The following is a 24,979-nucleotide window of genomic DNA, read 5'->3' on the forward strand; positions in this document are numbered from 1 at the left end:
ATTACGATGTAAAAAGAAATATGGCAGTTTACTTGAATATCCTATTAACTAATATTAGCAATAGTTGAGGACAGCATATAAGTCAGTGTAGCTTGTTAGTGACTTTATTTATGGTGCTTGTGTCTACCCTACCTGTCAGAAAAAGCCCTCTGAGTCTCCCTCCACTGAGTCTCCAGATCCTGAAAGAGATTTTCTCCTCCTCCCTGTTTCTCTTGGACTTCACGGAGGCTCTGAAGCTCAGTGTTCTGAGCCTGCAGCTGGCCTTCTAAATCTGAGAGGGCACGGAGCCTGAAAAGTACAACAAATTCAGAATTTAATTTTGCAAATGTCAGTATCAGTATACCAACTTCACAAATCAAAATATCACAGGACAGCAGACGCACTATCGCACTGGTAAAAAGACACACCTGTGTTGCAAAGCAGGCATGGTGGCCTCTTTCAGGCCTTGTGCTTCAATCGTATCCTGCAGCTTCTTCAGCTCCCCCAGCATCGTCCTCTTCCTCAGGCCCAGGGTTTTGCTTTGGGTCTCTTTCTGAAGGACCTTCTGCTGGCTAGCCAGCCCACCGTCAGCCTCCTCCAGCCTTCTCAGCAGGGCACTCACCATATCGAGGCAGGAGGCTGGGACACCATCCCTTGTGACTGTGAGCCGTGCTCCCTGCAGGAGTAGATCCAGCTGAGGCGCTTTCTCTTTCAAACTGTCAATGCTCTGCCTGATCAGTGCCAGCTTAGAGCGGCAGTCCTGTAACACCACAGCATCACTACAGGTAGGGCCTTGGATACCAGAGATATCCTCATCCACAGTGCGCAGTGACATTAGAAATCGGTCGAGGGCGCGGGCAGCTGCTTCGCTCTTCCGGACTTGCTGCCGGAGTTGATCCAAGCTGGTTTTGTGAGTCTCAAATTCACGGGACAGAGGGAAGCGTTCCCTTGGATCCAAGTCACTGGATTCAGGGTCCAGTCGGGACAGCTGCTCCAGTTCACTCTGTATGTTGTCATCCAATTCCTTTAGCAAAAAAGAAACAAGGTGCAGTGTGAGTTTGATTTATGAGGCCTGTGTGCACAATTTTATTTTGCTACTACATGAATATTAAAAAAAAAAAAGCATTCTTCCCTTTCCTCATGAGCTCAGAATTCACCTTTCTGTGCATGTATCTTTATAGTCTCTGTGTATGTAATAAGGCAGACTGACTCCAGCTTTTTCAAGACACATTATATTAATTTCTGTAAGGGAAAGGGTGCTTTGGGACCAGCCTTTTCTTTAAAAATTGTCCATCTTTTTTAAAAACATTCTTAAATCTTTGAGAATTCCTCTCATTTCATAGGCAGAAATATTAAATGTGCGACTGTTTGTTGATAAATAATCTTAAAAGGGCTGAAGTCATTGACAGTGTTAATTTCGTTGACAAAATATTTTCGTCATAGGTTTCGTCAACGACCCTTTTCTCATGACGAAAATGAGACGAGTGTCAGTTCATTTTCTTGTGAAATTAATTGACACTTTCGTCAAGACTAAAGTGTCAATTAATTTTGCGTCGTTTTTATCCTTTTAGGTGGTTTTAATTTAGTTATTGTCTCGTTTCGTCATGAAAAAAAGGGTCGTTGACGAAACCTATGATGAAAATATTTTGTCAACGAAATTAACACTGATCATTGATGTCTAAATTCTTTGCCACACTAACCTTTCAGAAAACATACTGTGGTGTTTATGAGTTGATGACAAAGGGGATTAGACTAGCAAATACACTAGCAAATATAAATTGTAAGATTTATGTTATCAACAGTTCAACACCCCGTGACCGTGAAAAGCATAAGTGGGAGAGAATGTATGGATGGATGCATTCTGCATATTTTCCACGATGAATTCCAATCATCCAGTTGTTTCTGATCTCTGCATAAATTTATTGGAAATCCAGACAGATGTTTTTACCAATGCCTAGATAATGCTTTTGTGTCATAGAAAATTAAACAAAAGAAAGTTATGTATGGCTGACAGCAGACCTTTATATCTTTCAGGATGTTCGTATTGGCCAGTGTGAAGCCAGTGATGTCTTTGGGCTGTCTCAGGTAACGGTCCAGGCGGTCGGTGAAGTCCACCATGTGATTCTCAGTGGAATCAATCTGCCTGAGGGCAGCACTCAGTGAGCTCCCTCTCCTCTGAAGGCTGGACTGTTGGCTGCGCCACTGATCCTGCAGCTCTGCTTTCTCCTGCTCCAGAGAAGTGTTTCCACTCAAATGGGAACACTGGTTTGCATACTCAGACCAAAGAGACCCAGTCTCTTGTCTCAAGAACTAGGAAGAAGGGAGTTCAACTCAAGTTTATTGGCCAGTTATGGGGATTAAGTCATTTTGCCCAAACAATCTTTTAATATATCATTTATATTTTAACACAGTTTGTTCCTGACAATAAAGTTATAAAGTTATAGTACCTGTATTTCCTGGAGCCGTGTATGCAGGCCTTTCAGAGAGACTGAGTCAGATGGGACATCCTTGATGCTCTGTTCATTTTTGGCTAGTTGGGCTTGCAGAGCCCTCTTAGAACTCTCATATCTGGAGGGTCAATAAACCAAAAACCACCGAGCTTGAGCATGAAATATAACAACCTCCAAAATGTTTTGATTTGTATGTTGCCTTTGCTTATAAAAGCTAAGACTGCTATATTTATTTCACCTTTCTAAAGCTTCCTTTTTGGAGACTTCATCCTCTACAGACATCTGCTTTTCAACCTCCCTTCTCTCCACAGCAGCTGTCTTCACTGTCACCTGAAAAACGGAAACAAGATGCTGCAGCTCATGCACAAGCTCATTATCAACTTTGGGTTTTAAATGCAAAGGTTGGTCTGCATTTCTTCTTCCTTAAAATTTGTTAAAGCTGTGACTGTTTAAATCTAGAATGCATTTTTGATAATGGCGAGTCATACCTCAGCCGAGACCTGAGGTTTATCACTTGGTTTAGCAGGTTCCTTCTGGGTCCTCAGATCCTCACTGAAGGCAACAGGAATCCTGTAAAATTGAAATTATTATCATTTTTTTCCTTCAACGTTCAACACACGTTTCTGCGTAAGACAGCAGCATACTTGATGGACTCGTGAGTCTGAAAGTCTGAAGGATGTCTGGCTCTGTGCTCATCTCTAAATATAACTACATTTTTGAATAAATGGAAATGTAATTTAACAAAATACCTCCAAACATTAATATTAATTACATAACTAATTAAAATATACAATCAGATTTTTCGCTTAATACTAGAAATGAAATAAGGAATTAGAAATTGTCTGGAGGACTGTGTGCTGACTCGTTGCTGTTTTGAAACCTCTGTGTAAGGCCCCACCTAGAATCAGGGAGTGGTGCATCTTGGTCTCCACTGAACTGACGCTGGATGGCAGCCAGCCTCTTCTCACACTCCCTCAGCTGCGTCTGGGCCAAGCGGTGAGCATCCTCAGGGCTAAGGGTGTCACACAACTCTTTCAGTGCCTGTAGGTGCTGTTCTGCCTCTGCAAAGTCCGCTGAGAAGCAAGCCTGTTGAATGTTTTTGAATGTGAAAACAGTAAGCACAAAAGCATTATAGAGCTGCTTTGACCCGAGAAGATGCAGTAATTAAAATCTTCTTCTTAAACTTAGATTTTTGTTTCTTTTCTTGCATTTTTTTATATTTATACAGCTATAAATGAACTTGAAATATAACATTGCTGCTTATTAGCACCTAATATTACAAAAGAAGGTTAAGCAGACACACTGCAACACTTGAGCAAGACCCCAGATGGCAGCAGCCAACAGATGTGCTGCACAACACAATAAAAGAGTGCTGTTTTAAGCTTGGAGAGAAAATGTGATTTCATTTTCATCCGCTAATATTTCCATCTAATCATTTTTTTGATGGCTGTGATAATGATGTTGCTGTGTTTCAAGATAATACAAAGAGTGTATGAAGCTGTAGACACACCAGAGTAAAACTAGCAAAAACAGCACTCTCTTATAAAGCAGCTCGCATGAAGTATCACAGTTACCCTTCCCACTGACAGCTTCCTTGAAGGCATATAAAGAAGATGGAAAAAGACAAAGTTAGACAAGCAGACCAGAGAAAACTGGCCCCGTACCCATCGTTTAAAGCACACCTGCCAAGAGTTTAGCTTTGGTATTTAGCTACCTGGGCTTGGTTTTCTAAGCTGTTGCTTAAGTGCATCTCACACCGCAGGGCTGCTGCATTAAAGTCTTTCCTTGTTACTTCAAACTGTAATTGCTGCAAAAAGCCTGAGACCTCAGCTCTGACAGCCTGGGAGATAATATATATATACAATGAATTAAAAAAAAAAAAAAAAAACATGGCATGATAGAAGATGGTATTGAATAAAATGTTAATAACATGAATCTGTGTCAATTTGCTGACATTCAAATCTTTAAAATCAGGTGACAACAGCAGTAAATAATTTTCAGTTTTAGTATGTTTATGATTTAGACATGCACATGCGATTAACTGAGACACGGTCATAGAGATTAAAACCCCTACCTCCCACTGTGTCCTGACAGACTGGGTGAAGAACTCCATGTCCCTGAGCTGCGAGGGGGTACAAAAGGCCTCCATGCCTTTAGCTGCTCTCAAGAACCCCTCCAGCAACTCTGGGTCCAGTGTCCTCAGAGTTTCCTGAGGAGAAAGACAAAATAGATACAGTCTTGGCAAAATAGTTACATATTGGCTCCTCTGCACAACTGAAATAGCTCATCTTTAAAAGCTATTACAGCATAACTTTTAAATTTATTTCACTAGATTTTTTTTAAGGCAACCACTGTCTATTTAAAACAAACATCTCTCTTTCAAGTTGATTATACTATAGTGTGTAATGTGGGTAGTTTTATATCAGCTTTCAATGTAGGGTAGTTAAACATCTAAATTCACAAAAATGGCATTTTAGAACTTATCATTTAAGGTTATTCACTGAATATGAAAAATGTTTGAGTCGTTACCAGTGGTTATATTCACCTCCTTTACTGAAGCTTGCTCGGCTGATACACGCCTGCCTTTGAAGACGTTAATAGCTTCAAGGATGTGCGCCTGCAGACAGTGTTTGGCCTCCTCAAAGCCATTCCTAGCCAAAGCCTGAGCCTCGGTGTAGGCCTCTGTGTAGGCCTGGGGAGGTGCTTGAGCAAGAGTGGGAGGTTTGATGTTAAGTTCGGGTGACTCAGGCTGGCTTTGAGGCAACAAACTGACTTGAGAGAGAAGAATGGTCTGGGGCTGTTGAGATTTCTGCTGGGTTTGAGTCTTTGGTGGAGTAGGCGGTTGAGTCTGAGGTCTTGTCTGCATTGGGGACTGAGTCTTGGACTGTGGCATTGTTTGGGCCTTGGGCAGTGACGACACCTGAGCCTGAGGATGGGACTGCGGGGTTAATTGTGCCTGAGATTTGGGTTGCAACACTGATTGCACTTTGGATTGGACTGGTGGCAGAACTTTGGGTTGAGCTGGTGACTGAGCTGTAGGTTGTGATGGAGTTTGGGCATACACCTTGGTTTGGGGTGGTGATTCGACATTGGTTTTAGCTTGTGACTGAGCCATTGTCTGCAGTGGCAATTGGGGTTGAGGTGTGGGTTGTGGCAGTGATCCAGGTATGTGTTCAATTTGTGACTGCACCTTCAGTTGAGGTGACAGTTCAACCTCCTGCTGGGCCAGAGGCTTGGACTGTGGATGTGAGCTACCTTTTAATTGAGTTTGTGACTGAACCATTGGTTGTAGCTTGAGCTGAGGCTGATGTTTGGGCTGTGGAATAGATTGCTGGAACTGAATATTAGACTGAGGCTGCTGAGCCTTAGCAAGGGGCTTTTCTTGAACTAATGGCTGTGCCTGGATGTGTTTTTTGGCCTGGACCTGCAGAGTCTGTTGCTGGGGCTGAGAAGGAAGCTGAGGATGGATTTGATGTGGTGGATGAGACTGGAGAGGCATCTGTGTCTGACTCTGAGGTTGTGGGTGATGCAGAATTTGGGGTTGATGCTGAACCTGCACATATTGCTGAGGGTGAGGCTGCTGATAAGACTGAGATGGCAGTTGTACTGGTGATTGCACCCAAGTCTGTTGTTGAACTTGGCCTTGTTGTGCCTGAAGTAAGTTACAAGCTCTCATCTGGGGATGCTGTTGCATGGAACTCTGGGGCCCCATTTGTGGCTTTGTTTGAGCCCAGGGTGGGGTTTGAGTTTGAGGATGCATTTGAGGTTGAGTATATGATGGCCCCACATGAGAATACCTATGGTCAGCCATCTGGGGCCCTTGCTGGGACCACTGTGGTAGAGTCTGAACTGTAGAATAAACCTGAGAACGTGGATCTTGACCCATTTGCTGAGGGTATGACTGTGGAATAGGGTGACTCTGCTGGGGAAATACTTGATTTTGTGCTTTTTCTTTATCTATCCCCTGCTGAGATGGGGACTGAGCCTGAGCATAATTCTGTGAGTATGGCTGAGGTTGTTCTGTAGCTTGTGGATGCTGGACAGATGTAGGGGCTGAGGCTCTGACTTTAGTAAAAGCTTGAAGTTGGCCCTGTGAAATATGGCCTTGCTGCTGGACTGGTGGCTGAGCATGTGTTGGATATTGAGTCACAGAATCAGTCAAAGAATGAGCCTGAAGGTGGAGTACAGGCTGAGCTTGAGTTGGATGTTGTGTCACTGGTTGGGTCTGATTTGGCCCGGCCATTGACTGAAAATTGGTTGGAACCTGTGTCATTGGCTGGGCATGAGCTTGTGGATAGGCCATTGGCTGGAAATATGTCTGGGACTGTCCCAGTGAATCAGCATGGACTTGAAGTTGGGTCTTGGGTGCAGGGTGTGTTTGATGCTGGACATTGGGCTGAGGATGGATTTCAGGATAATCCACTGCTTGAGCATGGGTGAGACCCATATTTGTTGACTGAACATGGGTTGCAGGCTGGGGCTGGGCTGGTGGCTTAGGGGAAGGGGGCCGGACGGGGGCCCATGACTGTGGATGACTACGAAGCTGAATGTGAGATGGCACAGGAGCCTGGATGGAGCCTTGCAGTGGAGCCTGAATAGCGGAAGGGGGTCTGATTTGCACCCATGTTGACACCTGAGCTACAGATTGTTCATGGCCTAGTACTTGTGGCTGCATAGGTGGCTGAGGTCCAGCTTTTTTAGCCAGAGCCTGAGACTGTGGTTGTAGCTGTTGGGTCTGTGGCTTGGTTGATGACTGTGCCTTCACAGGTTCATGTGGCTGAGGAACAAGTGGTTGCTGTGTATCTGTAGTAGTGTGGGACTGAACCATAATATTGGGTTGTGACTGAGTTTGGGCCTTTTTTTGTGCTTGAGGCTGACTCATGGTTACAGTCTGTGATTTATTCATGGTGTCTAAGTCTTGTTGTGATTGTCTTACATTTAGTTGTGGTTGTTTTTGGTGTTCCTTTTGCTGATGCTGTTCTTTCTGTTGTTGTTGAGGTTGCAGATGTTCTATCTGCTGATACTCTAGATTCTGGGGTTGCTGTATTTGCTTCTGTTCTGCTTTTTGCTGTTCTTGTGGCTGCCTAGTAATTTCTGCATGTGCCTCAGACTGTAGCCTGGTAGTTGCTGCATTTTGTGAAATGACCTGAACTGATCCTACTGACTGTGTCTGTCTAGTCTGAACTGGATCTTGAGTGGAATCCTGCTCTTGAGCTGGAGTTTTCTGTTCTGACAAGGTTGATGTCTGAAGCCATGGGCGGTTCTTCATGGCTTGAGCTTTTCTGATTTGAAGCTCCTGGGAACTCAGAACCTTTTTCTTTACAGTTGGTTTCTGAAGTGGAGTCTGCTCACTGGGTTCTGGTGTTTGTTTAACTTGTGTTTCAACCTGTATATCAGTTAGCACGTGCTGTTGAACTTGATACTGTTCTACCTCTTGTTGCTCCTGTTTGGGCTGACATGGCTGTGGTGGCATTCGCACCAACTCTTGCTGCGGAAATTCTGTTTCCATCTGTCTGCTAAGTCCTTCCTGGACAAGCTCTTGCTGTGACCATTGATCTGGTGTCTCCTTTGTCTTTTGTGCAGTGGCTACTGCCCAAGCTTGCGGCTGGCCTACTGGTGGTGACTTTCTGATCTGCTTCACAGCGTCTGCATACGTATACGGCATTGGAGGAGACGTCACTTTTTCTTCTCTGTATTCCTGTACCACTATCTTTGGCACAAAGGTTTTCTGATGCTTGGTGTCTGACTGTGTCAAATGTTGAGGCATTGCTTTATCTTGAATAAAGACTTTTGAAGGAGGTCCTTCTGGAGGGCTTCTGCTTCTGTCTCTTCTGGCACCCAGGCTGCTTAGCATACCAACCGCTTCCTAAAAGTGACATCACACACCTTAGAAAAAAAGTACTTTGTAATAATATTATTTTACTAGAGAACATGCCTAACTAAGTTTCTTCTCCAGTTAATTTGCAAAAAAACAACTAGCCTGTGACTGAGCAACAGCAGCTCGCACTCGGTCCTGCATAGCAGAGGCATGGAGGTACTGGATGGGAGAGCTCTTCTGATTTGTGGACACTATCACTTGCAGGTCTTGCTCTTCTGTGACCACCTGACCTTCTAGCTGTAGACCACGGGAAATAATGGACTGAAAAATGAAGGGTGAAAAAAAAAACCTTAATGTGAAATAAACAAAAGGATTTAAAGGACAACATTGCTATACACTAATTCATCCCACCTTGGCTTGTGAGGCCTGAGCCTGTTTTTGTTGCCGATCTGTGGCCCTCAACAGGTGGTAGAGCTCCCGGGCTTCAGTCTCCCAAAGCAAAAGCTCGGCCAATCGACTGTCCAGACCAGACACGCTGTGTTGCAGCTCTACACAAACCTGTTCTGCCTCAGATAATGTCTGCATGACCTGGTGACAATTAAAGAACAAATAGTAATGGACAGATAAACTTAATTTGACAAAAAAAAGGAAGAACAGATGATAATAATTTTAATCTTCATGACCATAATTGTTAGAGAGCTTTGAAAAAAAGAGAAATCATTTATACTTCTGGTACTGCAAGCTTCAGTTTCTGTAATTGATCTGTGGGGCATTCTGGGGAGGGAGCCAGAGCATCCAGATCCACTTCTTTTATCTTCCTCATTATGAACTGAAGGGCAGAAATCGAACAATCAGTTCAACAAATGTAATCTGGTCATTTAATATAAATAACCATTACATGTGAAAAAATTATGCTAATGATGCCTTTGGTCCTACCTGTAATCTTTTTCTGTAGGTGCGTAAAGGACCTGCCATCACATCCAGAGGCTCTTTGAGAATCAGAGTGCCTTCTCTGATAAAAGCCTTAATGTCCTGGGGGTTTACTTGGATAGCTTCACTGGGCTCAGTAACGCTTTCCTGGAAAAACACAAACAAACATGTTAAATAACAGAGATCATTTATTAATAATTCAATGACACAAACATTCACTTTCAATTGTTTGTAATTAGTACCAGAATTTCATAAGACACTTGTTTAGTGTACGCTAACACCACGGTGGACACAACACAACAGCTTGAAGTCTCCACCCCTTTTTTACTGACATTAATTTAGACATTCATAACACTTGTTCAACGTGCAACTCAAGATATCTGAATGACGGTGCACTGTTCTCAAAGACTATATTTACAATTACTTACACACAATAGGTAAAGGTGGAGTACTGTCAAGTCACTCCCTAAGAATAATTATATCAATAGGACAATCGTGTTTAAATTCCAAACGCCTGAGACATAAAACTACCAAAATCCCAGCTGTCATTAGTCACCTACTGCTAAATCAACAGAAGAAACTAGGCCAACACAGCACAAGCTATTCAATCCACATAAAAATAGCCAGAAAGTTGATTTCAGAGTGCAATATGGTGGTTACTTTATCTAACATTTAATTTATAGCAGTTTCATGTTATTCTGATTAATTCCCTGACACGACATTAGCTTGTGTAATTCACTCTTCTATCATTCAAAAATGTTTCCGTTTCATGAAAGAGACATTTTAGCTTCTGACATGTTTGCATGGCAAACAGTGCAGGTTTCTCACAAACCCGGTTTTCCTTGATCGTTAACTTACAAAAGTGTTTTTCTTGACAAACTCAGCCCACTGCATGTTGACTTTTCGAAGCTCCTCTGCCAGGCTCCTGCTGGTCTGAGGGTCCGTTGACTCAATCAGGAAGTTTCCCACCTCATTCAGGTGGGCCTGCCGAGAGCCCCACTCAGCCATGGACTCGGATGTCAGCTTAACAAAATCATGAATGCAGAAATTTTTGCAAATGAAATGGCAAATAATAAGGTAAATAACCTATACGGATAATATAGCCATTTTTTTCAAATTACTATTACTGCAGACTTTATACTTGACTTGCTATTACAAGTGATAAAAAAACTGATCCCCTAGTTGTTTATAAAGCATTACTCTCCCATTTATTACCATAGAATTAAATAATTTCCTTTAATTTAATGAGTTAATCATACCTCAGATCTGCGGCTGTGTGTTGCAGAGCACTGTTCAAGCCAAGCCTGCAGGGAACTAAGGCAGTCACTGTACAAGTCCCAGGCAGACAGAACCCGTCCCATTGTGCCTTTTGCTGAGGTCACGTCCTCTAAAACAACAGCAGAGTCCTCCTCCAGCTGCTTCACCTGCGCACTGACATGCTGGTAATCTGAAGCTAAGGAGCAAAGAACAAAATTAAAATTAATACATAGTGTAAAAATGTTTTTTTTTTTTACTCAAATGCTCAAAAGTATAGATATAAATGAACAAATACAAAATATCTGCCACACATTATCAGAGTACTTACCAAGGGCAGATTTGCTCGAATATTTCTCAGAAATCTGCTTCAGCTTGCGGATAGCTGTTTCCAACAAAGAAGGCAGCTCTTGTGTGTTCACGAGTTCCTGTGTTTAAAGGAAAAAATGCTCATTGCACAGTAGAAACAACCTTTTTGGATAACCAAGTGAAAATGTGAGTGGAAAAACTTTACTTAAAAACATTACTATTAATCATTACTATTAAACATGTATAAGTTGAGCCACTAGAAGGGCCAATGTGCAGCTGGTTACAAGTTAGCCCAGAGAGAGGACCCGGAAGAAAAACACTTACAGCAGCCAGTTCAGGACATCTTTATATAATAGACTGTATATAAAAATGGACATAGCCAAAGTGACATCATGCACTGGTTAGTAAAATTGCAATGTTTCACTGATGCCATTGTGGTATTTTGAAATCCAGCCTGCCTGAGAAAGCAATGGGCACTGCACAAATGTATGGGGAATCACAATTTATGAAAACATGTACTACTCAACATGACTTGAAACTACCAATTGGAACATAACTGAAGTATTTACTGAGGTCATAGAGCAGGGGAGTCAAGAGCCATTTTCCCATAAACCTCTATACAGTTTGCAAACACAGGACGTGCCCCCTGCAGGCCTTTAGTGAGAATGCATGTTTAAGGCACCTCCTCTGGCTTCCCTTTCCAGACACGGAAGATACAGCATGCCCATCTCAAATATAATCTGTGCTGTCTATTACCATATTACATGCATAATTTTATCTTATCTGCATCCTATTGTTACTGCCAACAAAATCATTTGGATTCACTGTCTAGGGTCTTGTACCAAAATTCAAATGATCAAATTTCCCCCCCAACAATCATTAACACTGCGCATACACAAGAAAAGAAAAAGAAACACACCCTCCTTCAATCCACTCCCAATTATTGAAAATACAAAGATTAAACAAGGATTACTCACATGCCATTCTTGCAGTAACACCCTCACAGCCTCTGAGGAGATATAAGGTCTTTTCCAGACGCGCAACTTGGTCCTGATCTGCCCCAACAGATCCAAAACAGTGTGGCGATGCTCTCTGTATTCTAGTTTGATCCCATGGTACTTAGCAGTCACTCTCACACCGGTGAATCTAATGTAGATGTCCACAGAAGGTTAAATGGAAATTGAGAAATTAAATTGCATCAACCTCAAAAAGTAAACCCTAACTGTATTAGGTGTTTTTCTCTGATTAAGCAGTCTTGATTATATTCCATCCCAGGCCATGACATCACAAGTGCTTCTACAACTTTTAGCTTAAATTAAGTAAATAATTCCCATACTCATCAATAGTACGTCCAGTTAGCACATGCATATATTACACAGGCCACCTGAGGAAGTGCCCTCACCTCCTCTTTAGCTCATCCATCTTGTCAGTAGGAACCATCATGTTTCCGTACTCATCTATGTTCTGGAAGGACTGGAAGGTCTTCACGTGCTGTGGCATCTCCTCCAGGCAAGCCTAAAACAGCAACACGCAAGGAGAACATGCGGATGTATATTTACATGCTTGCAAAGACGTATATTTCAGCATCTACAAAGAGCCTGAGAAACCAGTTTTTTGCTAAGTCAACATCACTGTTTCTCAGTTTACTTTAAAGTTTGAATGCTGTGAATGATTACTTTGAGCAGCTCGTGCTTCTCCCTGGCTTCATCAGCAGCACGGCCGTGGTCCTGGGGGTCGCCATCTTCCTCGCCCAAAGCCTCCTCTGTTCTCAAAAGCCAACGGGCTACTGTGTCCAAGGGAGCTGGTAGACTCATATCTAACTCGACTTTGTACTCACGGAGCTAAATGAAAACACAGAGAGAAAGAAGTCATTTCACTACAAGTAAACTGAATGTCTTAAAATCGCAGTGCACATAGAAACAAATATGCACAAATACACAAGCATTTGCAGAAGTATATGACACATGAATGTTAATGCAGTTACAGTTCATACTGTAGGAGGCATGAAGCCATGACACCTTTTTTTTAGTTACAGTAGTGATCTTTAAAACAATAGTCCTTGTCAAATTTTTTACTTTAGCAAAACATTTTCTTATAATCACCTAATTAACATAAATTAGCTGGCAATATATTAGGAACACTTAAAGGCATAATGCAATTACATTATATTTCCCAGGTGAAGCTCATGGACGATGAGCATAAATACCTGTCATGGTCCCTCAGTCCTCCTGCGCTGACTCACCACTTCTTATCTCTCTCGCTTCCCTTTTGCTCTATCTCTCCTCTCTGTCTGTTTGTGTTTATGTGTGAACTGACCTCGCCCTTGTGTTTCAGGGGCAGGACTCATTTTGGGTTCCCGCCTTTTTGCTCCACACACCTGGAAGTAATGAGCTCACCTGTTCCTGATCATCTTGTCTGCTGCCGCTACATAAGGTGGGGGTTTGCCTTCAGCTGTTACTGTATTGTTGAGCCGACAGCAGTTAGTAAAGCCGGGCCCCCTGCTTCCTGCTTTTCTCTGCTTTTGCTCGTGAAAGTCACTTACCTTGTCTACTGTACACATTGCCTGGAGACCAAAGAGCTGGAGGTTGTGTTTGTGAGATTCTGAGGAGGAAGGAATTGTGGATTTGCCTGTTTGTCTGGAACCTGGGACTTCAATAACAGATCCTGAACTATTGCTACCCTTGTGTGCTTATAAATAAGCTTGTTAAACTTTTAGTGCGGAGTCCTGCGTTTGAGTCCAATCCGTTTGAGTGGTTTTGACAATACCAAAACTTACCAAATAAAAGCACATTTGATTTATTTATTTGCACAAAACTGTATTACATTTCTCGATGTATGTATCAAGATTTTCACAAGCTTAACACTTTTACAGACGAGACGAGAGGTGAGCAAAACCTTTTCAGTGAGGGCATCCCACGCCTCTCTGAGAGCCCGCTGCTCCTCGCTCAGTTTTGAGGTTCTTCTTGTTGCCGTCAACAAAGGCATGATGGGCCGTCGCTGCTCATTAAAGGATACCAGAAAGGTCTGAAATACCTGAGGGAAGGAAAATACTCTTTTCAGTGAGACTTTAATGAGGTTAACTCAAACAACAACAAAAGGAGAGAAAAATTACAACTACGTGACATTATTGCACAAAACAGGAGGAGGTTGCTGGAAGGAAAAATATTTTATTAACCAAAATCAGTTTTGAATTGCACCATTTGTGTGAAACAGACCATGTTTAATGTACTTGTAATTACATCACTGACCCAGTAAAATAATAACAGGGGCTAAATGTTACTAAATATATGCACTGATAGCTAAAAATGCAACACATACAGTAACAGAGTGTTTTCAGCCTGATGTATCCTGATGGACTCTTGCTAAAAACTTACATGATATCTTTCTGAGTAGCTTTCTCCTTCTGTGGAGTCCCATCCCTCCAGCAGCTCGTCATAGGCCTGAACCAGCCAGCATGTCATTTCCTGTGCCTTACGGTCAGGTGTCGCCTGGATACACAGAAGACACAATCAAAATTATTGCCTGAAGATGATAAAACAATTCCAGGATGAACTCAGTTTTAATTGTAAGCTAGAATAGGTACCAAACCATTGTGCAGAAAATACATTCTAGGGTTCAGATGTTTTATGTATCGATAAAATGTATGTATATGACTCTCAATCTATTCTCAACAACTGATAATGAACTCATAAGTAAGAAGCTTCAAGACACCAAACACCAGATACTTTACAGAAAACTGAATGACAGCTGTGGTGCCAACATTTCTTGTACTTAAAGTAAGTCCATTCTAAGCTCCATCTCCATACATAAGTTTGTTTTGGCTACTTGGTTGATAAGAACATAGCACCATATCACTGCGAAGAGAACAGCCACCTTTATTTTTCTCCTGTTCTGCTGTAAAAGCATCCATTGTGCTGTCCTGCAGATCCTGTGGTATGCACTGTCCAGGGAACATAGTTTAGTGTAGTTCTATTAAATTGTATCTTTCAGTGATATACTTGTATGTTATACAGAGCAAAGTTCACTGTTTTTAAATGCATTTTCAGGTTTCTTTGTCAAATTCAAATAAAATTCATTTTTTGCAAAACTTATCATCTACAACTAATCTTCCACGGCCAAAGCAAAATAAAATAAATAAATAAAAAAACACTCTGGTGGATAAAGAAGCAACATAGTGGATTAAGAAGCCAAATGTCTACAGCAGCTATGCATGATCGCGGTGATATCTTGTAAGAAACCAAAGATAATGGGTGTTTTGACTCTATCTGATCAATTGTGAGTTCTCCAACAGTGCTGATGCACCACCCTGTGAGCGCTTTATTCATCTCATGGGAGGCAGCGGAAAATACCTTTGCTGTGGCTTTGGATCCCTTCCCAGAGAACAGGGCAGACTAGTTCAGTTGCATGATCAGTCCTGCTTTTAACCACCATGTGATTTGAAGACAAGTTTGGCTTCAAGCAGCTTAGTTTTTAACAGATGCAAGTTAAACACTGTCAGAATAAGCAACTCTCCATGGAGAGTTGTCTTTAACAGGTACAAACATTAGCAATAAAATACAAAGTTATCTGCAGACAGCAACAGTTTGGTTTGGTTTGTTTTGGCAACTGCAGATCAGACACAGTATGATCTGAGAAAGAAATCAGTTAATGCAGTGATAGGGGTGTGACACTGCTGAAGGCATGGGAAACATATTGCTCTGTTATTTTAATTTTGCGTGTAAATATAACTGTATCATTAATTTCATTTCATTTAAATCCACTGCTGTGGATCTGGAAGGTAAACAGATAGATGAAAGGAGAGAATTAAAAAAGAAGGTAGTTTGGGATGATTTGGTGTACCTGGCGAAGAGGTGAAGCAGAAATAGCAGGAGTGTAGTGGATAGGCAGGTTGATGGGAGAAGGACTTTTAGGAGGAGTCACATATTGAGTCTAAGGAGGAAAATGGGAAGAAGTAAGGAGAGGAGAGTAGGAGAAGAGAGGAAAGGGCTTTTAAAACACATTAAATACATTTTGCATACAGTTGAGCTGAAGTGAATGCATAAATATGCTTTATGAGATATATTTAATTTCAGTGTAACTTCCTTAAGGTCTTTATTTATCACAGTTACGTCTGCATAATGCATGCGTTCTGGCTGATATGCAATAAAGAAATGCAGGGAATGAAACATGTGAACAGTTACATAGCAGTTACATTCTGTAGCAGACTCCATCAGACGATAGTGTGGAATTAAGAACAACACATTAATTGTTTGAGTGGAAAACACATATGCCTCTGGTTTACACGTGTCTGTGGAACAAGCTGCTGATGACCAGATTCCGTTTTTTGTAATTAGGTCCACAAATAAATAAAAACCTCCGGCAGCAGCTCAAAATGAGCAGAGGAGCAGTTAAAAAAGCACAAAATATTGATTTAGGTTTAGATCTTAGATATCAAACACATCTAGACATTCATGTTAAAAATGCCCATGTTTCATTAAAATAAACAGTGCATATATATTTCTACATATCTGCATTATGTACATTAATTATAGAGATAAGTGTAGTTTGGGCTTGCTTTGGACAGCAGCAAAGCAATTAAATGCAATTCAAAAATGATCCCGGATCCCTGACATGACCAAATCCCTATATTCCGTTTGCACTTGCAATACTATGGCAAGCTGATTCTGGTCACAGAAGTAGGAAAAGCTCAGTGAAGCAGAATACTAAACTCCACCTGAGCTGGTAGACAGATCTAGGGGCTATACTGATAGGTTTTCTGCAAATGTTCCTGCAGTGTAACATGATGCCCTGTGTCAAACTTAATAAACTTATACAGACCTGCATTTCTTCTTCTCCCACTGGAAGGTCCCTGGAGTACTGCAGGAACTGAGCCACATAAGTCATGATGGACTTCTCATCAGGGTCTCGAACGTCCACATCTGCATCAACATCAGAGTCCTCCATGATCAGCTCCAAATAGCAACACTACTCTCACCCTAACATCTGAGGTTGTTCCTGAAGCAGGTGGAGTTTAATACTGGAATCTGAGAAATGGAGGTGTAACTCCTCTGTCTTTAAAACATGAAAGTCTGCTAATAAAGTAACAGCCAGAGCAGATGAAACAAATGAGGGTTTTATGTAAGGCTGAAGCAAACAAGCAGCAAGTGAGTCAGCAGACCATCAGATCGTCATCCCACTTGGCTCCAGGCAAGCTGGGTATGGCCACACTCTACATGCAGTCACAAACATTCAAATAGCACGACATTCTTTGCTGGTAAATAACTATGTGAGAAAAATATTGACTAAATCTGATACTGAAAAGAGTGTTTGTAGCAGGCCAAAAGGCATAGAACGATTAGCTACTGAGTGACCGAAAGAAAAAAGCATAGCTTTCCTGTAAAAGTGACTAACAAATCAGTAGAAAAAGTTAAACACATGCCAAAGTGTGTTTAACTTTGGCATGTGCTCAGATGATAAAATCATCATTCATATTTTATCATAAAAATATTTAACAAAAGACAAAACTATTTTTTTAACAAAAACTATTATTAAATATAAAAAATATATATATATATATATATATATATATATATATATATATATATATATATATATATATATATATATATATATATATATATATATATAAAAAGGTGTCGTCCAGGGGTCAACGGTTCCATCCTCAGCTCTTCCACTCGACATACTAAAGCACCTTTAGGCAAAATACTAAACTCCAAATTGCCCCTAAAGCTGAATGAATGGGTGAATGTGGCTTGTATAAGTGTGTTGTATAAGTAGCAGTAGCATATCTGCTGTTGTCGTAAAGTGCATTTCCCTCACCATCAGGTTCCAACAGTCTGGGGATCCTCAGCTCTTTCTCTGCAATGTGAAAGGCTTCCTCCAGGTTCTGTTTGTTGCTTCTTGTTCTGGCTTTGGATAGATCCACCAGGTCAGGTCGCAGAGCATACAGGATAGCCAGGAAAACCACTCCACTCCTCCAGCTAGCCTTGAAATCTTTTACATTTATTGAGCAGCCAGCTCTGAAGGAAACAAATTGTTTTTATTCCTCATGTAATAAATGCCATGCACTGCAGACTGGCACATTGTCCTGTATAACACTCAGCAAAGCCAGAAAAGATCAAATCTTTGTCAGACAAGAAACAGTAATATAATAAGATATTAATTAGATCAAAGATCACAAACAGCCTTAATAAATCCAACATTTTTATACAAGAAAATTGTTTACAAATGACAAGTTATTTCATCTAAACAAAATACTAATTTATGAAGTATTTACAATAAGAATGTTCAAAATCATTTACATAAATATTATTCATCATAATAATAATATTGACTGTTTCTACACTATATTGCCAAAGGTATCCACTCACAAATCCAAATCACTGAATTCAGATGTTCCAGTCACTTCCATGGCGACAGGTACAACCTTGGTATATACAACCTTGGTTTCAAGGTTGTCAAAGCCGGGGATGGTAGTGGGGATAAGCTCCCACTCCCTATAAGTGCTCCCCTATGGTGTGCGTCTCATATAGCCTCTGACAACCAAGTCCAGCTCCTGGCCTTCTCGAGCGGCTTAGCTACTAAGCCTGGTGAAACTGTTCCCACTGACAGGAGACGGGGCAAAGGCGATCCACTGGCGCCTCAAAACCAGTCGCTTCGGGCAGATGGGGCTCGTCAACCTTGGGTGGTATCTCATCTAGGAGAAGGAAAACTGAGCTGGGAGCTGGAGTCCCTAAGGCGGCCTGACAATGTATAGTCAGCACCGGCAACTCCTGCGGCGCAGCTGGAGCCAAGCTGTATTGACTCTGTCTTTCCCTTGGATCCTTCAGCTGCAAGGAGAGGGGGGGCCTGCTCCATGGGCAACAGCTGGCCCTCCATATAATTTTGTCCAGGCTCTGTAGCTCAACTAGAGAGGTCACTCCAGCGTCATCGTATGATGTCGACTCAACACGGGAGGGGACAGTTACCGGTTATAAGCTCATTCGATTGGCGTAGGAAATGAGCACCAGGGGTCCCCTTCGACGGTGGGAGAGGTCATCGCGCCTCATTGGACAGCTACCGCCCGCCTCAAGCTGGGCAGCCCCCAGCCAGTAAGGTGTCGTCCCGCAATGGCTTACCTGCCCCACTGGGTGCGTGGGGATTAGAGAGGCATCTCTTGAAAAGTGGGCCACAAAACGCTCGCACCAGGCAAGTCAAAGAAAACACAACGCAAGCAGCCTCCAGCTCTTCGCTTCGCCAGCTGGAACGTCAGGACCATGTGTCCCGGACTCACTGCAGATCTTCAGCAGATGGACAATGCCAGGAAGACTGCAGGGAGCTCTCGCGCCTAAACGTCGACATAGCCGCCTTACAGGAGACCCGACTAGCTGACAATGGCACCATCAAAGAAGCTAACTACACGTTCTATTGGCAAGGGAAATCCCCAGACCAACCGAGGCAGCACAGTGTTGGCTTCGCAGTGAAGAACATGCTTATCAGCTTCATTGAACCTGATACAGCAGGCACAGAGAGACTCCTCACCCTCCGTCTGTCAACGTCCTCCGGCCCAGTCAACATTCTCAGCATGTACGGCAACGAGAACGGCCAGAGATTGCTCGAGTTTTCATGCTACCACCTTCTTCAAGTGCAAAGAGATCCACCAGGTGTCATGGAGGCACCCGCTCCTAGCCACTGGCACCAGCTGGACCTAGTCATCACCAGAAGATCGGACATTGGTAATGTCCTCCTCACTCGCAGCTACCACAGCACAGACCGCGATACGGACCACGCCCTCATGGCAAGCAAGGTGCGCGTAATGCCGAAGAGGTTGCACCACTCGAAGAAAAAGGGTAAACCATGCATCAACACCGGCTGCACCAGCAGCCAAGAGAAAACCCAGCAGTTCATCCTCAGGCTGAAGAACACCCTCAACAAGAGCAAGGAAGCGTCAGCAGGTAACACCATTGACTCAAAGTGACCCCGCCTCCGTGACGCTGTGTACAATTCTGCCATCATTGCCTATGGGAAGAAAGAACAGAAGAATGCTGACTGGTACGAGGCACACTGGGAGGATATGGAGCCCGTAACTGAGGCGAAGAGGAAAGTTCTACTGGCCTACAAGGTCAACCCCAGCCCCAATATGCTTCAAGCCCTAAGGACTGCCAGGAACAAAGCCCAACAGACCGCCCACCAATGTGCCAACACCTACTGGCTGAACCTCTGCAGCAGCATTCAGTCAGCTGCCAATGTCTCTTCCTGCTCTTGTCGGAGACGGTCAGACTATCTCTCTCTCCCTGCCCTCCCCATCTCTCCGCTTGCTGCTTGCTGTGAGAGCGTCTTTTACACACTGTCCGAATAAGAACAAGATTGAAACATGGATCTGGCAAACTGGGCATTCTCCATCATTGATCGAATTTTTTCCACTATGAGATCCGGGACAGGGGAGCCTGCGTGTCCGAGTGGAACAGACCCGGTTGGATACGTCATCGACTCTTGGAGCTCGTGGAGACCGGTGTGCTTCTCAGCCCTTGGAGTGGAAGACGTGGAAGACGCATATATATTCGGCTTTTTGGTAGCGGTATCTTCTCTGTTTGGGCTCGGTGGATACCTGCTTTACTGGCAAATTAAGAAAATCTGGACGGCGGTTCAACATCTGCAGAGGCTGCCGACCCAGGTGGAAGGGCTGAGCAGAGCCGTACAAACTCAGACTCAAAGCCTGGTGGACCTGAGCCGCAAGATTAGCGAGCTCGCAGGCGAGAGGGGTTAGATCAGGAGATATAGTTCGGTTCTGCACAGTGAGGACGGCAATCAACGAATTTGGAATATTGGATTTTTGAATGGTTTCCCAGTAAGACTGAAGGCTGTTGGAAAAACAAGCAGCCTGTTCCAAAACAACATTTGTTATCAGGAATTCGGCTCCCCTGCCGGCCTTGGGTTGGCAACCATATCTCTCTCCAGGGCTCTGTGTGCGGCTGCTCTTCCCCCCACTCCGCGTTGTGATTTGTGAAGCTGGGTCTGGTGTACCACGGCCGCTGATGAAATTCCACCACTATCAGCGAACTGTTTTGGCTGGAACCTGGCATCTGGCTCCACAATGCCCCCACCTCTCGTCTCCGTCTGCATTCCCTCCTGACCTGACCTCACCTACCGCCGCTGTCCTAGCTTTACATGTGCAAATGCTTTGCTAAGGTGGTTTTTTTGGACCCTGGTATAGTGCTCTTTTTGAGCACTGTACCAGATGACTTTTTTTTTAACCTAACTTCCCCATGATGTGTTGTTTTCTCCTCCTGCCAAAGGTAGCGCTGCAAGTCGGCTGCATGACCCTAGGACACATATCCCCCCATGTGTGTTGTGTTTTGTGTATTCTTGGATGGTGTTCTGTAACTGCAATTTCCAATGTGTGAACTTGTTCACCCACATGGCAATAACCTTCATTCATTCATTCATTCAAGACAGGCAATGCAAGAGGAATGTATGAAGACATCAAGAAGGCAACGGGCCCAACCCCATCCAAGACCGCCCCCCTCAAATTCAAGACAGGCGATGTCATTACCAACCAGGAGAAGCATTTGCAAAGGTGGACCAAGCACTACCTCGAGCTGTACGCGACACAGAACACTGTAACCTCAATGCCATCCCAGACCTGCCAGTCATAGAGGAGCTAGATGCCCCACCCACTGTGGAAGAGCTGAGTAAAGCCATCGACTGCCTCACCTGTGGGAAGGCACCTGGGAGCGAATCCCACCAGAGGTCCTGAAGAGTGGGAAACCAGCCGTGCTGCTACCACTACATGACCTCCTTTGCCTCTGCTGGGATCAGGGTTACATCCCCCAGGATATGCGAGACACAACATTGTCACCTTGTACAAGAACAAAGGAGAACGGAGTGACTGCAATAACTACTGGGGCATCTCCCTTCTCAGCATTGTTGGCAAAGTGTTCGCCCGTGTCGCTCTAGCGCGCCTGCAGACGCTTGCCTCCCGCGTCTACCCAGAGTCCCAGTGTGGCTCAGGGCCAGCCGATCCACAGTAGACATGATCTTCTCACTACGCCAGCTGCAGGAGAAGTGTCAGGAGCAGCATATGCCACTCTACATCGCCTTCATTGACCTTACAAAGGCGTTTGATCTGGTCAGCCGGAGCGGACTCTTCAGTTTGTTGCGGAAGATTGGCTGCCCCCAACACCTGCTCGCAGTGATCATGTCCTTCCACGAGAACATGCACAGCATGGTCTGCTACAATGGCGCACCATCCGAGGCCTTCCCAGTCACCAGTGGAGTAAAGCAGGGCTGTGTCCTTGCAACTACACTCTTCAGCATCTTCTTCTCCATGCTCCTCAAATACGCCTTCAAGGACTGCAGCGAGGGTGTCTACATCCACACCAGGTCTGACAGCAACATACACACACAACTGAGTTGAGGGAGATTTTAATGTATAAAAGAAATACCAACAAATGTATTAATTTTTTCATAGAATCCTTATGGTGTTACATAACCATTACCTCTTCAAGGAAAAAGTACAGGAACGATGTAATATTTCAAGCATTTACAAGTAAATATAAAACTGGATATGTAACAAAGAAGCACTGTATATCCCACAGCTCATACAGTAAAGCCCTGATCTGGATTTGGTCTTTAGCCCAGACCGGAAAATGAGTAAGACGCCCCAATGTGAGGTTATATTACTCACACATCATAGACTTAGCTCACAACAGAGGAGCAACTATGAGATGTTTCTCAATTATCTGGCAATATATTGGGTTGTTAAGTCAATTATTAAGATGCCTGTCTGTCAATTAATACAATTCACTTGACCAAGTGCTTACTTGTGGCACTGCTCCCGGACCCAGAGCAACAGGGCCTTCTTGGCAGAGACTCTAAAATGGTGATGCAGTGGTGAGCCTCTGGGAGGAACGGGGCTGCTGCTGGCCGAGTGGCTTGAGAGGGTGGAGTGCGTGTCGAGACTGGCCAAAGACTCCATAGAGGACTGACGGGAGTCAAAGGAGAGGGAGCTTGCCAGCTCTTCGATCTAAGACACCAACACCAAATTTAGTTTTATACCTAAGACAATTATATTTGGCAATTACATGAGGAAATAAAAACTAGTAAACACAACGCAAGAAAAAAGAGGAAAGAAATGGAAAGAGAAAACAGTTTCCAAAAGGAGACTGACAACCATCTTGTGTGATTTTGAATTAAGAGAAAGACTTGAATAAACACATAAAAACAGAAGTAATAAGCAATGCAAAACAAAGAGAAGAAAAAAGAAGAAAAGGGAGAAAAACAACCTCTAAAAAGCAAACTTACATGATACTGAAGAATGATCGTCCATATGAGGCCCAGGATGATGGATGGTTTACCATCAATAATGTCAGGAATGTGTATGTTAACAAGCTTTATCTGCGGAGGAGAGAAACACAGCAAAGATATTAGGACATTACAAGGTGGAACAATCTTAAAGAAATGTAATATTCTCACTATTTACTATGTAAATATGAAAGTCTGATGAAATGACAAACATACCAGCATATGCCAGTGTTTGTGCAATGCTTAATCTCTTCTTTGTTCAGCACCAACAGTACAATTTTCTAAATAAAGCTGGCAATAAAGTTGTGATATACAATGCTAATATTTTGCCCCTTTAAAGTGTTGTTTACCGATTTTTTCTTAAGAAAGGAGAGAGCTTTCTCGATGTTGCTCCTGTGCTGAAACATTCCCCTGCCTCTCTCCCGACTCTGAAAAACACAACAAGTCAATCACTTGGATCGCAGCAATTAATGGCTGCTGGTTGGAAAGCATCTTTAAGCGTTAAATGTAATATGGGACTTACAATGTGCTGGCCACTCATCACCTCCAGCAGGTCCAACAGTTTGGAGCCATCACGGAAATCAGTGAACAGATCTACAACCATGCATGGCGGCCTCTTCTGTCACAATACACAGATATACATTTTGTTTATTTTATTTACAACAAGTTTCTAAATAAAATATGAATTACATTAATTTGGAAACTATCTTAGGGAAGATGCCACTAAAAAAAGGGTGTAAAGATATTTTCTGGTATAGTACGTAAAAAGGCTGATGACAAAAGTTTAATAAATCTATAGTTTGATGTGTAGAGATGTGTGCAGATACACACATATTGGTGGATAGCAGTTTTGGAGTTTTGCCTGACTATTAACTTTACAGCATGACGCAGATGCTGATCCAATCCAAACCAATTAGTTAAAGCTAAAAAGAAAGCTGTTTGTTAGTTTCTGAGAAGCTGACATTTTGAGGACAGGCAATCTTCTCTAGATAATGATGAGTACTGTACATTCATAGTTAGTGAGAACATCTTAGAGATACACTTAACAGGTTTATTAAGGCAACAATAAATGGCACTAATGGCAAACAGCTTACACTGTATTACTGACATTATGTCAAGCATGGTGAGAAAAAAAAACAGCATGAGCTGCGTAGTCTGCACTTTGGTAACACAAATACAGCAGCTGCATCCAAGCTTTAAGCAAATGTGTGGGTGTATATTCTAAATAGTATGGCACTGTCCAATATGTGTATCATGTGATAAAACAACACACTATAAACTGTAATATTGTGTTCACTGACAACACTGTCAATTAACGCGTTCACCATTTCATGGATTACATGGATACAGCATCAGAGATGGTGACACCAAGAGAAGGAATAAACTGATCAGGATTGCTGGCTCTGTGATTGGTTGCAAACTGGTCACTTTTGAAGCTGTGCTGGAGTGGAGGTCTCTGAACAAACTGCTGTCCATCATGGAAAGTCCTGACCACCATCTACACCACTTACTGGTCAGATAGTAGAACACTTTCTCTAACAGACTAATTCAGCTTTGCCCTATATTATTATAATTATTATTATTTCATCATCTTTTCAACAGCAAATAAAAATAAAAATCAAATATGGGATAAATAAAGTATTTGTTATCTCACTGATATTACAGACTCATTTAGCCAACGTATTTCTTCTCTGGGCTGTTTCCTACCAAGCCCACTTCCAGAAAAACATAGAATAAAGAGACATGGCAACAATGTTACACCATTTCACATTTCCTAGCTACACGAGATGACTGACTGTCATACACAGTGCTAATTTCCATTCCCAACTGATATTGTGTAGTCTGAGCCCAGCATCAATGGTCATTTTTGAATTTCTAAGAGGGCACAAAAGATTCTGCACCAAAAATTGTTCACATGTGACACACGTGTACTGTTGTAATATGAGCCCTAATGTGA

The 24,979-nt window shown here is 42.8% G+C and overlaps 1 protein-coding gene across 1 annotated transcript in view; it reads right to left on the bottom strand.

Annotated features, from left to right (window-relative positions):
* The window catches only part of syne2b (spectrin repeat containing, nuclear envelope 2b), a 169,869-nt gene that overhangs the window by 117,866 nt on the left and 27,024 nt on the right, over positions 1–24,979 (bottom strand). The window contains exons 6-33 of the mRNA XM_030719074.1: positions 23,546–23,641; positions 23,373–23,450; positions 23,023–23,115; positions 22,542–22,744; positions 17,560–17,759; positions 16,558–16,658; positions 14,115–14,228; positions 13,636–13,773; positions 12,417–12,581; positions 12,143–12,255; positions 11,718–11,886; positions 10,763–10,859; positions 10,437–10,630; positions 10,036–10,200; positions 9,184–9,324; positions 8,975–9,076; positions 8,659–8,835; positions 8,410–8,568; positions 6,694–8,295; positions 4,975–5,547; positions 4,504–4,638; positions 3,328–3,515; positions 2,918–2,999; positions 2,668–2,759; positions 2,427–2,547; positions 1,999–2,289; positions 408–1,003; positions 133–288 (exon numbers count right to left, since the gene is read on the bottom strand). Coding sequence (XP_030574934.1) covers positions 133–288; positions 408–1,003; positions 1,999–2,289; positions 2,427–2,547; positions 2,668–2,759; positions 2,918–2,999; positions 3,328–3,515; positions 4,504–4,638; positions 4,975–5,547; positions 6,694–8,295; positions 8,410–8,568; positions 8,659–8,835; positions 8,975–9,076; positions 9,184–9,324; positions 10,036–10,200; positions 10,437–10,630; positions 10,763–10,859; positions 11,718–11,886; positions 12,143–12,255; positions 12,417–12,581; positions 13,636–13,773; positions 14,115–14,228; positions 16,558–16,658; positions 17,560–17,759; positions 22,542–22,744; positions 23,023–23,115; positions 23,373–23,450; positions 23,546–23,641 — 6,341 coding nt within the window. The remainder of the gene's footprint in view (positions 1–132; positions 289–407; positions 1,004–1,998; positions 2,290–2,426; positions 2,548–2,667; positions 2,760–2,917; positions 3,000–3,327; positions 3,516–4,503; positions 4,639–4,974; positions 5,548–6,693; positions 8,296–8,409; positions 8,569–8,658; positions 8,836–8,974; positions 9,077–9,183; positions 9,325–10,035; positions 10,201–10,436; positions 10,631–10,762; positions 10,860–11,717; positions 11,887–12,142; positions 12,256–12,416; positions 12,582–13,635; positions 13,774–14,114; positions 14,229–16,557; positions 16,659–17,559; positions 17,760–22,541; positions 22,745–23,022; positions 23,116–23,372; positions 23,451–23,545; positions 23,642–24,979) is intronic.

Source organism: Archocentrus centrarchus, chromosome 22, assembly GCF_007364275.1.
Source record: "Archocentrus centrarchus isolate MPI-CPG fArcCen1 chromosome 22, fArcCen1, whole genome shotgun sequence".
NCBI classification, from domain to species: Eukaryota; Metazoa; Chordata; class Actinopteri; order Cichliformes; family Cichlidae; genus Archocentrus; species Archocentrus centrarchus.